At 41.8% G+C, this 16,378-nt stretch overlaps 1 protein-coding gene across 2 annotated transcripts in view; it reads left to right on the top strand.

The window, feature by feature from the left end:
• Positions 1-16,378, top strand: part of LOC120719576 (cGMP-dependent 3',5'-cyclic phosphodiesterase) — a 178,582-nt gene that overhangs the window by 51,987 nt on the left and 110,217 nt on the right. Inside the window, exons 1-2 of one of the 2 annotated variants that reach the window (XM_040008859.1) lie at positions 5,714-5,889; positions 6,141-6,231. In XM_040008859.1, coding sequence (XP_039864793.1) covers positions 5,855-5,889; positions 6,141-6,231 — 126 coding nt within the window. In that variant the 5' untranslated portion in view covers positions 5,714-5,854. Of the gene's footprint in view, positions 1-5,713; positions 5,890-6,140; positions 6,232-16,378 lie in introns of those variants that run through there. The other variant, XM_040008857.1, reaches the window with a different exon arrangement.

The raw sequence follows: 16,378 nt of genomic DNA, 5'->3' as shown, positions 1-16,378 counted from the left end.
ACTTTGACACATACCACATACACTGTAAAACACTACTCCCTGATGCCTGTGGCCTCTTTCAGCAGGATAATGTGCCACAAAGCAGAAATGGTCCAGCAATAGTTTGAGGAGCACAACAATGAGTTTGAGCTGTTGACTTGGCCTCCAAAATCTCCAGTTCCTCAATCTAATCAAGCAACTGTGGGATGTGCTGAACAAGCAAGTCTGATCCGTGGAGGCCCCACCTCCACTGGTGCCAGATACCAGAACACCCATTCTGGGGTCTTGTGGAGCATATGCCTAAATGCGCTATTTTGACAGCAAAAGGGGGGCCGGCACAAAATTAGGCAGGTGGTCATAATATTATGCCTGATCGTGCCTATAGCTATTTTTGGAGGAATTTCTGTGCGTGTAGGAGTGAGATTTGCAATTTTCACAGATTTATCACAGATAGTTGTCAACGTTACTGCATTCAGTTACAAACCATTCGCAGACTCACTCCTGCTTAATGCCACTGTCAAGAGTCAAGAGTCAAGACATTTCATTGCCGAAGTTCCTTGTGTAAAGTCTCGGTAATTTTTGAGGTGCCTTGGCCTCTAAGCTGTTTTTCCTAGTGCAACTGTAACGTTATTATTAACTCCTGTAGACAGACTTGCCTTCTCCATCCTGCAGTTTGTGCTTTTATTACTCTATTTATTTATTACTTTTATGTGTTATTTATTTATATGTCCTGTTTGCGGTTTGTCATCCCACTGGTTGCATCAGATGGCTGCCACCGTCTGACCCTAGTTCTGCAGGAGTGTTTCTTCCTTTTAAAAGCAGGTTCTTGTTACCCACTGTCAACCAGGGGTTGGTCGCTTTAATCAATAACTGGGTGTCTGACAATTTACTAATAGGTTCCATGATGGATTGTTTCAGCACTGCGTGCAAAGCTAAGGTAAAACATTGTGCATTACATGAGGTATGACTGCTATTGTGCACAATAAGTCGTCTTTGTGAGGTGGTTCAGATCCATTTGAGTTTTATCAGCCTTATCTAACAATCTTATATTCCCACTATGAGCATGATCAAGTAATTCCTCTCTTTGTCCTTACCTGCTCCACACACAGTAGAAACACTTCTCCAAATGCACTTTCCTCATCAAGCGGAGCACATCCCATCTAGAAAAAGGAATCGCTATTGTTTTACAGAAAAGGGTCAAGTTGCACAGCCCCCCTTTCAAGCTTTGATGGAGGTCCAAAATGAAAGTAAGACAAAAGAGGGCTGATTTTGGAGAAATCTGCATTGAAAATGAATCCTTTCATTTACATTCTAGTGATATTCTCAGAGAAAAACAAATAGTGAAATGTCAGTACGGTTGTAAATAGCTGTAATCTACCAGCTGTAAGGCTGTTATCAGTCTTTAATCACATGGTACTATAATATGTACATAAAACTGCATAAAGACTGCCCTGTAATTAGCATCGTAATGATACAGTTAAATAGAGAGATAAACATAACAAAACATAAATACATCATTGTCTTAACTCTGTTTGGCTCAGTCGCATCGGAGAGGGCGCTGCTAGTGTGGAGGATGAGGAAGACTTACTAACTAACTGACACCTAAGTGTGTGTGTGTGTGTGTGTGTGTGTGTGTGTGTGCATCAGGATGCTGTTAATATATCTCCACCATTATGTAGATTAGCCCTATTCCCCTGAGTGCAGCTTTACTGTTTAGTGCTTTCAATCACTCAAAGAGAGTCTGGACAAAAGCGAGCTCTGGATTTCAGCATATACACACTACCAATCACAGTTTTTTAATAGACATTGTATAAATCTCATACATTCACATATATGTTTTATTCATAAAGACAATACACAACTATTAGAGCGCGGTTACTGGCTGGATCATCATCCGATCCCGTGTTCACTGATTACTAATTATGGCCCTTCACATTGGATTCAGGCTGCCAGAGTTTGTGTGTGTGTTTGTTTTACAGGTCTGTGTGTGAGAAAGAGCAGTGGGTGGGTTCACGGGGTGGGTTTGTGGGTTGATTGCGTTTGAGCAGCCCTGGTTTTAATCAGAAACAAGAGATCAATATTCTCTTCAGCTGTACTATGGCAGCAGTAACGTGGAGAATTGTGTTTCCGTGTTTGCGCGTGCGTGCACGTGCGTGCACGTGTGTGCATGTGTGTAAAAGGTAATCTAGATCACCGAGTCCACGGCAGATGAAGAGACAGTCTTTGAGGAGAGTTTGCTTTGAACTAACCCATTTTGAGGTGTGTGTTTGTAGTTCTGCTTGTGTTTCTGAGTATATGTAAGGGCCTGCTCTCCTGCCTCTGTGAGTGTGTGCCATACAGAGCTGATGATATGAACTGTGTGCTGTGCTGATTATGTCTTTGTGTCTTGCAGCTATTAGCCAACACAACACAGTCGATACAGTCTGAGCTTGTGCTGTACTGGAATAACCCTTCGCTGTTTACAAAACAGGCAGTCGCTGGGTTTGATATTAGAGCATTTTATATCCGAGCACTCTCACCTCAACATAACCCCATGAGCCAGGGCTTAACCCCTGACTGCCTGTGAACTCAATAAATTCATAAAAGGATTCAACTGGGTTTGGTTCTTAAATTTAGTGTAGTGATAAATTCATAAAATAGCATGTGCCATTGATTATTTGTCCAGCATGAGCTTGTACATTAAAGCAAAAGTACTACTCAAAGACAAATAGCCATTGCTATACACTCTATGTGATTTTGTATGAATGCTTAACCTTCTTGAATTTATTTCAGACAATTTCAGCCTTCAGTGAACACATCACAACAGTGCTTAGTTTTGATTGTTTTTCCAAACAATTACCATTATCTTTCCCGAGTCAGGCCAATTTTCAGCATTTGAACCGAAGCTGCTTACTTCATTTGAATCGGTCTGCCGTAATCCCGCACTGTGGCTGTCTGTCTGTGATAGCTTCAAATCTGTACTCAGTTAAGTGGCCTAGCTGTTATCAAACTATCATACAAATACCTACAATGTATTAAAAATAACAAGAATTACCAGCAGAGTGTTGACTTGATACGACTGCTTAAGAAGAGCATCCGCTAACATGTGATGTGGCTTTGTAAGCGTGCCTAGCCATGGTTTGTTGTGAGTTTGACAGACTTGCATTGGACAGACTCCTTTTAGTCTGTTTGACAGCTTCATGCTAAATGTCCTGTCGCTGTCAGCATCGCTCTAGACTCCGACATGATAAATCTGCCGGCTGATTAAAAGCATCGAGCTCCGGTGGTGTGTGACTGTGTTTCTGCTAAGCTGTTTTTTTCGGATAAATTAGGGTTCCTCCTGCTTTTGATTTTCAGGATTTATTTTCAAAGATTTTATTCTGTTTTATTTAGACTTAAGAAAACTCTATCAATAATAAATGCGGGTGTGAAAAAATGAAAGGGCCAATGATGTAATTGAGTCTTTTTTTGAATACTTCTAGACACCGTGGGGAGTTTTAAATGATTCTTCATCGATTTTTATTGCCTTTGAAACTGTGTGCGATGGTAGGAGACCCAAGTAACACCAAAGCATTCTCACTTTTCTTCTCCTGTTGCTATATCATAAAAACTGTAGCCTGAAGGTTTGTGCACAAAGATTTCCTTTATCAGGTCACGTGATATGATTAAATGTTCCAGAACAGCAACCAAATTTAGCAAATTTGTTTGCTTAAAAACAAAATAAGACTTTATCAAAAACCAGAGGATGTTGTCAGATATATTTTAATTATCTATGCTTGTTACTTTTGCAACAACAGCTTTTCCACATCTGACTTCGCTGACACGAATTTTCATGAATTTCCAAATATCTGCAAATAAATAAAGTTATTTTAAGTGGTTCCACAAATAACCTGATGTTTTGGGGGGGGGTTTCTAAAGTCTACACAGATGTCAAGGAAAAGGGACGGTGAACTTTTAAACCAGAATGTGTAACACAGTCCTGTGGAGTGAGAAGTGTACCGATATTCAAGGACAAAGGTGACGTGCAGAACTATAGTAACTGCAGAGAACTAATGCTGATCAGTCATCTTATGAACAACTGGGAGAGCGATATTGAAGCTTGGTTAAGAATAGAGATGATGATAACTGAGCTGCAGTATGGCTTCATGCTGAGAAGGATCACTACAAATGTGATGTTTGCTTTGAGAGTGTTAATGGAGAGGTATAGAGAAAGTAGGGAGCAGGTGGAAGAGAGCCTGGAGAGGTGGAGGTATACGCTGGAGAGAAGAGGAATGAAAATCAGTAGAAGGAAGGCAGAATACATGTGTGTGAATAAGAGGAAGAGAGGTGGAAAAGTGAAGGTGCAAGCGGTAGAGACAGTGAAGCTAGATAAATTTTAAATACTTGGGATCAGCCATCCAAAGCAACGGACAGTGCACAAGAGAGGTGAAGACGAGAGTCCAGGCAGGGTGAATTGGGTGGAGACAACTGTCAGGGGTGATGGGAGACAGAAGAAGCAGCAAGAGTGAAAGGGAAGGTTTACAAGATGGTGAGACATGCTGTGATGTACGGTTTGGACAGTTACTGGGGCAGAGCTGGAGGTGGCTCATTGGGAGTGACCAGGATGGAAGAGAATGAGGACATCAGAGGAACAGCTTAAGTCGAGCAGTTTGGAGACAAAGTTAGAGAGGGAAGGCTGAGATGGTTTGGACATGTGCAGAGGAGCGACGGTGGCAATGTTGGACAGATGAAGTTGCCAGACAGAAGGAAAAGAGGAAGACTGCAGAGTAAGCTTCATGGATGTAGTGAAGGAGGACATGCAGAAGTTTGGTGCGACAGAGGAGGAGGATGGGGACAGGGTGAGATGGAGCCAGATGACCAATAAGGTTGTGGATGGATGGATGACACAAACACATTTCTGACCATAACAAAAATACTGGATTAAATTAAAATGGTAAATGGCCTGCATTTGTATAGCGCTTTACTCAGTCCCTAAGGACCCCAAAGCGCTTTACACTACATTCAGTCATTCACCCATTCACACACACATTCACACACACTGGTGATGGCAAGCTACATTGTAGCCACAGCTGCCCTGGGGCTTACTGACAGAGGCGACAGAGGCGAAAGGTCAAAGGTCAGCTTCAGTGTGACATGACGCTGTGCAAATAGGAAATAACTCTATACAGAAGGTGAGCTTGTGATTATATTTCTGAGTTTGGTAAACACTGGCTGATGATTGTAGAGATTTTCTGTGATGCTCGGTTGATGACGTTAGGAATGCATCCATGTTTTAGAATTTGTCGCTTCTTTGTAGCCACATCCACATTTGAAGCATGCCTGCAGTTTTGTTCCATTAGAATTGGCTCGTGAGCAAATACAGGAAGTTTTATTCTGTCTCGGCGAACTGACAAACCAACAGAAAGCAAGAAAACACAGGTAACAAAGCCAAGTAAAATCAGTTTAACCTGACATTTTATCACTATATATATGTTCTTATATATATTTATATATAAGAACATGTTGGCAGAAGCAAACGACAAAACCGAGATGGTAATTCTATTTCTTTTTTTTGAAGTCGGTCCATTATGTGTGTCTTTATAACAGTGTTCCCTTCAGCGTACATACTGACAGTAGAGAGATGAATCATGGGGAGGGTTTGAGGGAGGCGGTAAGACCCAGAGGAGGAACATAGAAAGAGAAAAAGAGAGAGAGAGAGAGAGCATGAGAGAGAGGTGGGAGGAGAGAGGAGGAGGGACTGTGTTCACTCTCAGCTCTATGCATTGCAGCTCGTGGAGTTAGCGCGCCAGTGTGCGTCTCAGCCTGCCAGCGCGAGTGTGTGCTTCGGTACTTCGCCGTGTGCGCGAATGTGTGTGTGACTCCGGCGCTCTCTCTGCGTACGACAGGTGGAGATGACATGACTGCGCTTGAGAGGAAGAAAGGAAAGGACCTGTAAGGACTTCACAAACACGTTCACCTTTTTTCTCCCCTCCTACATTCCCTCACACACACCTTTAAATTCCTGCACTCCTCAGATGTAGGAAGAGATAAATTTTTGTGTCTAGGAGTGTGTGTGTGATGGAATGGAAATGCTCCTTTGCCAGCAGCTTATCACTTAAAGTCTGACAGCTGGCGTGCACAAAGGACAACTCAAACACGCAGACACACACAGAGGTACTCACTGCTGTTTTTGATCCCTACAGACGTGGTCAGCAAGTGTTCCTGCGTCCTGACGAGAGTTCAGCTCCAGCCCTGAGTGCCAGACAGTCCACCACGCTGTCCGAACAACTCCAGGTAGGATCTGCTCTCTTCTCTTCTCTTCTCTTCTCTTCTCTTCTCTTCTCTTCTCTTCTCTTCTCTTCTCTTCTCTTCTCTTCTCACACTGCCTGAAAAACAGGATGCAATATCCTCTGCGCCCTATGCCCTCTATTCTGTTTCATCTTCCTTTCAATTATAAACAACAATACTGATTTTTTAAGCATTTTCCTCCTACTCTCCGGTTTTCCCAATATAAAATCTTATCATCCCTTTCTTTGACCTCCCTTTAACATCTGTCGTCCCCCCTCTCTCTCTCTTTTTTTGACCCTCTCTATTTTTTTTTTTTGGGGGGGGGGGGGGGGTGCTAATGATGACTTTTTGTCTGTGGAGGGTAAGTTTCAGCTCCTGTTGCTTTCTCTCTTTTTCTGTTGATTGAGTCACTGAGAGGCTTTATTACTTCTCTGGATGTGTGTGTGTGTGTGTGTGAGAGAGAGAGAGAGAGAGAGAGAGAGAGTGAGTGAGGGGGAGGTTGGGTGGGGGGATAAGGGATGGAAAGATGAAACATAAAGCAGCTATAAACATGAAAGGTAGGAAATTAAAGACAGTGCCTTTTTTTCCAATGGCAGATGAGCCCTGTGCACCGTAGTCTCTGTTCACTTGTGGTGTGCTTGTTTGCACGTGTGTGTGGGTGTGTGTCTGTGTTTGTTTTAGGCTAACAGTTAAATTGCCGCTGTTTGTTCTTGCGTCCCCAGTTCAACAAGCCTCGTGTTGTTTCATCTTTCCTACTTCCCCCTGCATCCTGTCGTCCCTACTGCTCCTTATTTTGCATTTGTATGATTTATGACAAGCAGATGCATAAAATCTAAAATTGCTACCCTCTGTTATATTCACATGTCCCGTCAAGCATAGTGTCGGGAGTGAAATTAAAAAAAGGAAAAAAAGAAAGAAAGTTTGATTGGCTGCCAGTGTTGACATGTTGTGCTCAGATTCAATTACCTAGATATATGCTCACAGGGGTGCAGGTGCATGTGCAGTGTCACACACGCGGGTTAGGTGATAAACATAAAGAAATGCTTTATCTGTGTCTGTGTTTCTGAGAACAAAGACGTGTTGGACACCTAAACATGGGTCTGAAAAATCCACTTTTTGTCCACATGTTGCTTCATGTAAAAAACATTTCTACCTTTTGTGTGTTTGACTGCAGCGACGTACTTCTTTTATTCTTGCGGCTTTCATTCGTACACACCTGCCTGCAGGTACGGTATATGTGTATCTGCCTTTACGCTGCCAATGCATTTGTGCGTCAGATGTCCACGTACGTGTTTCTGCACTCAGGTCACATGGCTGAAAGTCCTGTCCAACTGCATTCCTCCCTTACAGCCTGTTTTGTTTGTTAATGGTTAGTTGTCGTCACCCGTACTGTAATTCCTTGTGTGATTTGGTCTGGAGGGAGCGTAACGCCCTGCAGGAGGACGACCTGAAGCGTCACAGTTGCTACAGGTTACAAATGTGCATTTTAAAGGGAGAGAAAGTCTTTGCATTCATTTTCTTGAGTGCAGTTTTGTCCACAATAAAGTATTTTTGTCACACCATGGATCTTACAGTACTCTGGATGGCAGATAAGTAGGAGCTGGAGGGGTGGAGGGCGATTAAGAAGAACCTCAGTGTTCGTATCTCTGCTGTCATGCATGAGATTTGTGAGTTTATACAGTAATGGAGTAAAATGCATTCAGTTATATGCTGGCTTGTACGTGCCTGCGAGACAGTGGGGCAGTAAAAGCAGCAGACTCATCTCTCCTCAGTCTCCAGTGAAACAGATGTGAGGATTAGTTCATCAGGGAATCGGAGGGTGTTTAACAAAATAATTATTTTCGTGGATTCTTCTCACTTTCCACTCCACTGGGTGTCTGTGTGTCAATACAAATTATTATTATTATCATTTTGGCTTCATAGATGCTTACACTCACACAAACATGCTTCACTCCAAAGTCTCTGAAGTGTTTACGTACACGCCTGCGAGCTCTGTGACTTTCACCAAGTGCGTGCAGAAGCAACACTTTGGGCAGGTGTGTTCATTCACCTTTCTCCTCCAGCTCCCAGTTATCCGCTATCCTTGTCATTTTCTCATTTCTCTGCACAGATGTTTCCACGTTTTCTTCTCATTTAGCCAAAGATGATGGGCACGAGTTAAAAGCAGGGGAAAATTCTGCACTGAATGTTAAGGTGGAAGAAAAAAAAAGCCCATTTGAATTAAAGAAGAAAAAAAAAACCTTTAATTATTTCTGTGTGTGCGTGAGGGGATTTGAGTGCGTGTCCCAGAACTCCATACACGAGCTCCCCTGATAGCTTGACCTTAATGACATGAAAGTGGTTCTGCTGAATGGAATAGGTTTAGCCCACTGGGGTTTTGCATTGTACAGTGTTATAATTGTCAGTTTGGGGAGCGAGGGTTAGACTCTGTGCTCTGACCTCACCGCTGGAAGAGAAAGCTTTCTTATGGGGATTAAAACATGACTACTGCATTAGTTGCACTGGGCATGTATCTGCTTGCTCTATATGAGCGTGCCTGCCCTTGAGATAAAAGTGTTAATCTGATCTGACGACAAAAGTTTAAGAAAACCATTTTACTTGTTGCTCGCGTAATGTGAACTATTTTATACATTTTTACATATTCATACAGTCTGATCTAGTGGTTGTGGGCAGATCCAGGTGTTCACTGTTCATTTGCATACATGCAAAACAATAAGACATAGAGCTGAGCTCGCGGTAAAGCTACTGACGCACTGCTCTTTCACTATTAGTTAAAATAGCTTGTCTTATCTCTTTATTTTAAGCTTAGCCTATACTCCAAAAAGGTATTTATTTAATCTTGAATTCTCTTTTGGAACCAGTAGAAGGAATCACTGAAAAAAAAAAATCCATCCACAGTAGCCAGAGTCTGATGCAAAAAGTCGCTAATATCCCGCTAATATCAAACATTTTCCTTTTGAAAGGAGACATGAGGAAGCAGCACTGTTACCCTTAAGCAACTGATGTGGCCTTTTCAGCCTCGTGTGAAACCTCCAGAGTGTATTTCTTCTTGTCTGACTTGATTTTATCCTCAATAATATACCACCGATGCGACATGGGGCTGTAAGCAGCGAACCTGGAGCTTTATATTCAGCAGATTCATCCAAATACACACACCGCTGATCCCATTGTTGTTGATCAGGCAATTGAAACAAATCGCCTCAACTGGTCACAGAAGACCAGTGACCTGTGTGTGTGTGTGTGTGTGTAGCTGAACTGCATGTGAGGTGGTGTGGGTGTGCCGCTGCATGGAAGGTGGATTGTCAGTCACCTCGCAGCGGCAGATAACCTCGAATTACATGACGACTCAAGTTACTCACGAGCATTGTAGTGAGAATATTTTAAAGTGCTCTTCATATAGATGATGGCAGAGCACAGAGTGCGTGTCTCATCGCCTGCGTGCCTGCATCTAAATTATACCTCATTTAAATACTTTAAATGCAAAGCCTGCAATAATGCATTAAATGTACCTCACAGTTACAAATCCAGACATATATAAAGCTGTGCCACAAATAAGGAGACTGCATCATTTTACATGATGAGAAGGACATTTACATGCAGCAGAAACCACATGGAGATCAAATTATATCTGGAGGATGATTTGCTTGCTATGTGTGTCTTGTACATAATATTGTGGAGCTCCACATACTCGCAGTCTTACAGTTAATATCCAGCACGTATGAGCTTCTGCTCTCGGTTTTATTGCGCTGATCGATTGTGGCACAACTGAAACTATGGGGAGCAGGATTCATGAGGTTTTCCAATTCCCGACGCAGTATTTCGATTCCAAACCTCGAGGGACTCTGTAATAACAGGTAGGTGTGTCATGCATGAGCAGTGGCTGCAGCGGCGGAGAATGTGCAGTGAGGTGACAGCCTCAATCGATTGCCCGTTCGGTGAAGGCAGCAGGCAAGCTTGGTGGCTCATTAACTGATGTAGACAGCGGTGCTCGGTGAGCTTGTTGCGTGATTGCCTGTGGACTTTGTTTCACTGTCTGTAAATGTTTTGGAAAAGTACAGTATTGGACCAGACAACAATAGTTTGCTTTAAATATTAGGATTCTGTGTATGCTGTGCTCTCTGCTGGGAAAGAAACTTTTCAGTGAACTTTACTCTTATGGACGTCCATTTTTCAATTTGATTGTGTTGTGCACAGAGCAGCACCAACCTGTGCATGATCAAAAACAGAAACCCCTCCTGCTTGTAGCAGAATTACTGAACCCGAGGCTCAGAGTAAACACGAAGCAATAATAAGCTGTTTAATTAAATCAAACTCAGCAGATATTCATTTGTACAGCCTGTGTTGTTCTGCTTTGATGTTTTAATCAAGGACAGTTTCAGTTTGTTTGCAGATCAAACTTCATAGTGTGTGTTATACTGTATAGCCTAAAGGAAAAACAGACCACATTTCTTTTTATTGCCTTTTTGCAGGTGTCAGTTTGAAGTTTACACACTATCATTTTGTATCAGTCATGTCATTCGTAGGTTTCATTGCAGCAATCTTAAAACATTCATCCTTGCCTAGCCCCAAGAGGAAGGTTACCTGCTTTGGTTGTAATAATTTGCACCGACAGTCTTTTACTCTAATGCAAATGAAAGAATCCAAAAGTCATTAAGAGAACTGATGAAATGTTGTAATTAAAGGTGCCTGATGATGTGAGCCACAACTACAGTAAGTTGTGCAGTGCTCAAAACACTTAAATCACACCAGAAGCTGACCAATTAAATAAACAGGTTAAAAATCAACATTAAAAACCGATCTGACTTGGATGCACTTCGGACGGCATCTGGAAATGCTCCTGATGGGATGGTGGATGGTGTCCTTGGGGATCTCCTTCCAGACATGGATCAGGGTATGAGTTAGCTCCTGATCAGTCTGTGGTGCTATCTGTTGGTGTCAGGTGCACCAATGTAAAAACTCCCTGAAGTTCTCATTAGATTCAGGTCTGGGACAAATCGGGGCCAGACAATGGCATCAGTGCCTCCATCATTCAGCGCATTGTCCTGCACCAGGAGGAACCCACCGCTAGCGTAAGGTGTGACAATAGGTGAGGATTTAATCCTGCTAACAGTAATCAAGCTACAGCTGGCTAACACATGGAGGTCTGTGCGACCCTCCAAGGACGTGCCCCCCCATTCCATCGATGACCCACTGCCAAAACAGCTGGATGATGTTGCAGGTACCACTGTGGTCACCACGTTGTCTCCAGACTCTTCATGTCTGTCACATGAGCTCAGTGTGAATCTGCTCTCATCTGTGAAGAGAACAGGGCGCCAGTGGTGGACCTGTCAGTTCTGGTGTTCTCAGGCGAATGCCAGTCGAGCTACACGATGCTGGTCTGTGAGCACAGGTCCCACTAAAGGACCTCAGGCCATCGTGCCACCCTCATCGAGTCGGTATCTGACAGTTTGGTCAGAAACATGCACATGAGTAATCTGCTGGAGGTTATTTCGGGCTAGGTGATTGCCCTTCAACTGCCCTGTCCAGCTCTCCACGTGTAACAGCCCAACTCTGATATTTCTTCTACACTGTTGAGACAAATACACCTTTTTACATATGGATGTGCCATCCTGGAGGAGCTGGACTACCAGTATGGGCTGCAGGCATGATCTCATGCTACCAACACTGAAGAGGAAAAAGCAAAAGAAGAGGAAAAACACTCAGGAGGCTTAAATAATAAGAAAAATTATCTATGGGCAGCAGCTGCGAGACCAAACAATTTTTTTGGTGTTGTGTTATTGTCGCCTCTCTGTTGCACCTGTTATCAGTTTCATTTGCATCAAAGCAGGTGAAATGAACTCACAGTGTTTCGTGCTTTCTAACTGGACAGATTAACACTCCTGAAGTTTAGCTGTGTTATATTGTGATGATCAAATGTTCCCTAATATTTTTGAGCTTTGTAGTGAGTGCTATACTCTCATTTAATATAAGTGATTGTTTTCTTTTACATACTTACATTTTCAGTGGCTACAAATATCACAATACCTTTACTCTACAATTTTCACTAACAAAATCAACTTTTACTCATACTAAACTTTAATAATAATGTATTTTTGGTTAGTAAGAATTAACCAGAGTATGTGGTTGAGGTATTTCTACCTACTTTACATAGTTTGGTTGTTTAGTCCTGTGGCTCCCAGATGAAGATTTTGGAGCATGGTTGAATTTATGTATTTTTACTTAATGATGGTTGTTTGGAAACTTTATATTATTAAAAAGTAAAGTTGCTTCAAACGTTTTTTCCTGCATTGTTAAGATAAAAGATTGTGCTTTTGCTTATTTGCCTTCTTGTCCTGCTGTGGTGGCATTTCTCCTGTAGCAGGGCTTTCTGTGGCTGACTGATGCAAATCCAGACAGAGGGGAGAGGGTGTTTTACTTTACAGGGGCACAGCAGTGTTGCATTACATGCTGTACGGTTCAAAGCAATGAGAAGAAATTGAAGTTCAGACCATCAGGCTTCGCCTGCCATGGCACTTTGAATTACACATTCTGATAAACGACCTCGGACACAAGGGCACCTTCACTCCACAACAACCCTCTGCGTGCTGTATATATGCGTTGTGTGCGTGCGCATGTCAGGGTTAGCGCTTTTTCCTTGATAAATGGACTGTATTATTCAGAGCTGCTGAATTTTATCTCAAGTGGATCCCTGTGGGGCATTGAACAAGCTCTTTCTCCTTCTGCTTGCATGCGCGTGTTCACATTCCCACAGTCCGCTACTCTCACATATCTGCAGGTAAATATGCTGTACGGCTGTATATTTGTTGTCCAGGCACTCTGCTGAGTTGCAAAACTCCAAAGAGAACGAGTAGGCATTCGAGCCCCCCCTTTCATTCAGACAGAAAGGTGATAATCACGACACGTTCTTTGTCAGCTGGCAATGTTGATATGACGAAAAACAAGGCAAGCGGGCACGAGAGCTTCCAAAGACTGCAGCCAAACACTACGAGGCCACAAAAACTGTTGCCGTGGACGGTTTTCATTAATCACATTCTTGCATTTTAATTGATTGTTTCGCCTCTAATAAGGTTAGAGATGAGATATAGTTGTTCTCTAATTGCGGGCTTGTTCCTCAGCTGCTCTTGTCCTCGTGTTGAAGTGCTTTGGACACTGACTCTGAACCCCAAACTGAGGGCTGTACTACGAAGCACAATTTCATCATATCCAGATAACTTCAGGGTTTTCTGTGCTATGAAGGCAGTTCACTTCTTACCAGGTACATTGCCATGGTAACTTAACCTGCTGTGGAGCAGGTTATGTTGGAAGCTCCATCCAGGGAAATGTCGTGGCCTAGAGTTATTAATAATGTCCAATGTTAGCATCAGGAAAAAACAGGGATGCTATTAGCACGAATATGTCATCCTAAAATACCTTGGACCTTATTATTAAATTTGCACATAGAATAAATTCAGTTTTATATTTATTATTTACTCAGACTACAGCTGAAAGAATAAAAACTAAGCCCATCTTTTAAATATTACGTTTATGAAAAACTCAGTTATAATCCATCTGATTTTCCTGTGTCCTTGCGAGAGAGCTATGATATTGATAAGTCTGTAAACTTGCACATTCATTATTTTTGCTGGCTTTTCTTCCAGGTTTCATGTTAATGTGCAGGGAAAACACTGAGCTAACTTAATGAGTTGATAACCAGCTTTATGTGACTGATGCTACAGTGGGGTAAAGAGACTCCTGAATGATACCCTGGGGATGCTGAACTTTTGTTGTTGTTCATTTCTGGGCATTTATTTAATATAATTTATTTAATGTAGAAATTAAGGTAGGCAGAGATCAGGGGAGACTGCCTTGCAAGAAATGGGCTTAAAATAAAAATAAACTATAATGTTATTGTAATATAACATGTATTTTTTTCCTGCAGTGAACATGACATTTCTTCTTATTGTCCCTCCAGTTTGTAACCTGTGGTCACTCACTGGGTTTTAACTAAACAGAGCCATTATTACATTGATTACCAGCCACAGGTCTTGTGTTTTAGAAACTGTGGGTTTTGTTGCCTGTGAACAACAGTTTTGTAATTGGACCACTCATACATATAAACATGAATTAGTTTAGCAAAATATTAAATTAATTAGGAATAAATTAATTTTCACAAAGCTTTTAACAGCAAACCTGTCCACACCAATAAAAAAAATTGTAAATATGACATGAAAGTAAAAATTGTGTCTTAATTATTTCTTCACCTCTGCCCCGACAAGAACAAAAAGGAAACGGAGAAGAACTTTGATTTATTCAGCACACAAAAATGCTCCCCAGGGCTCCATAGACATTACTCATACCCGTGGATTCATTAGCCAGTGATCAAGAGAGAAGCATGTAATCCACGCTGCTTCTCGCTTCCTCAGATTTTGGTACATGACATCGTTTGCTGCTTCTTAAAGCTCTCTAGCTCTCATGTGTAAAGAAATGGTATATTCACCCAGTGAGATGTCAGTTTAAATTGTATGCCTGTTAAGAAGAAATGATCTATTCGCCTTTTGCAAAACCCACTTTGCAGTAACTGACCCCTCTCTGAAGCTAATTCGTCTGTGGCCTTGCCACAGTACAACAAGAAAAGTGAAATTGTGAGGTGGCTTAATCTGCCTCCAGGCGCATTCACCACTTTGAGCAAAACAGAAGAAAGAAACAAGCGGTGAGTCATCATTCACCTCATGTAGGCAGAAAGGATATAGAGAAGTTGTTCTGCAACTCTTTCTTAAAGTGATCCTCTACCCAGAAACTCTTTAAGCAAGTACAGCAACAGATACACCTTTGCAGGCTTTCATGGTGCAAGCTGATGTTAGTCAGAGTTTAATTCAATTCAGTCCAAGGTGCTTTGCATTGTGAGGTAAAGATCATACAATATTTAAGAGGGAGTCCCAGTAATCTGATGATCCACAGTGAGCAAGCAGAGGGTGATGGTGGGAAAAAAGAACTCAGTTTTCATAGGAAGAGACTTTTAAAAGTAAGAGAAAAAAAAAGCCTAAAAACCAACAACAAACAGGAGAAAATACAAGCTATGGGAGAGGATAGAAAACAGTTAATGGTCTGCCATAGTGGCCCCACAGTATGCACATGGCGAGTGGAAAAACTAGGGAGTGGAGGAAAAAGTTCGGTGCATCACGCCATGTCCTTAATAGCCTGAGTCTGCAGCTCCATAACTAAGGGAGGTTTGTGACCTCGGTCAAAATGGAAGGTTTTTAGCCTCATTTGCTACTTTAATGATAAAAAACCAACTATGTGTTGCTTAAGGTTGCAGGAAAGATCTGGCAGTAACGATATTTTAATGTCAGTTTCTTCAGATTTCTGACTGGCACATTATTAATAGTATAACTACACACAGAAAGCTATAAGGGCATGTTCGGGTGTGTTCGGTCAGTCCAGAGTTTGGTAATGAGCTGCAGTCTGTGTTTTTGCTGCATGTCTGAAAAAATATAAGTCATGAAAAGTTAAAAGGTGGACGTACACATGCCTCATCGTCGGGGTAGTCTGCAGGGAGAATCCAATTAACATTTCAACATCAACAAAAACTTAAGGAACTGGTCTCAGTAAAACTTCAGGGGATTTTAAAGTAGTTACTCCAGGCTGCAAATGTTTGAATTGTATTATCCTTGTTTCAGGCAGCAGGCAAAGAGTTCTACTGACGTTTCAGGGTTTATTGGCCCTGAAGTTTATAAAATTTGGTCGTTTTTGTATTTTTATTCTTTATTGCCTGTATTTTAGTCTACTTAACTTGAGTTTATTCAACTCTGCTGGTTGTACTGCTTTCTTTCTTCGCCAGGAATCTCTTGTAAAAGACATTTTTAATTTCAGGAGAGTCCTATTTTCCTGGTTAAATAAAGCTTAAATAAATAACATGAATTTCAGAGAATTATGAATCATTGTTTGGACGCTGTAAGTGTGAGATGAAGTGCAGCATAACAATACATTACCCTTCTTTCATCAAAGCACCAAAGCCATTTAGGCTTTATGGGATTTCGTAACCAAAAGCTGCATGTGCGTCCATCACGACCACTACATTTTTCTTATTCTATTTTGCGGATGGCAAAGACATCCTGTAATATTATATAATGTAAATTTAGTTTACCAGGCAACAAAAAGCATGCATATATAAACA

Source organism: Simochromis diagramma, unplaced genomic scaffold, assembly GCF_900408965.1.
Source record: "Simochromis diagramma unplaced genomic scaffold, fSimDia1.1 OVJJ01000344.1, whole genome shotgun sequence".
In the NCBI taxonomy this organism is placed as follows: domain Eukaryota; kingdom Metazoa; phylum Chordata; class Actinopteri; order Cichliformes; family Cichlidae; genus Simochromis; species Simochromis diagramma.
Note: the sequence above shows the minus strand (reverse complement) of the source record. Positions and strands in the feature narration are given on the sequence as shown.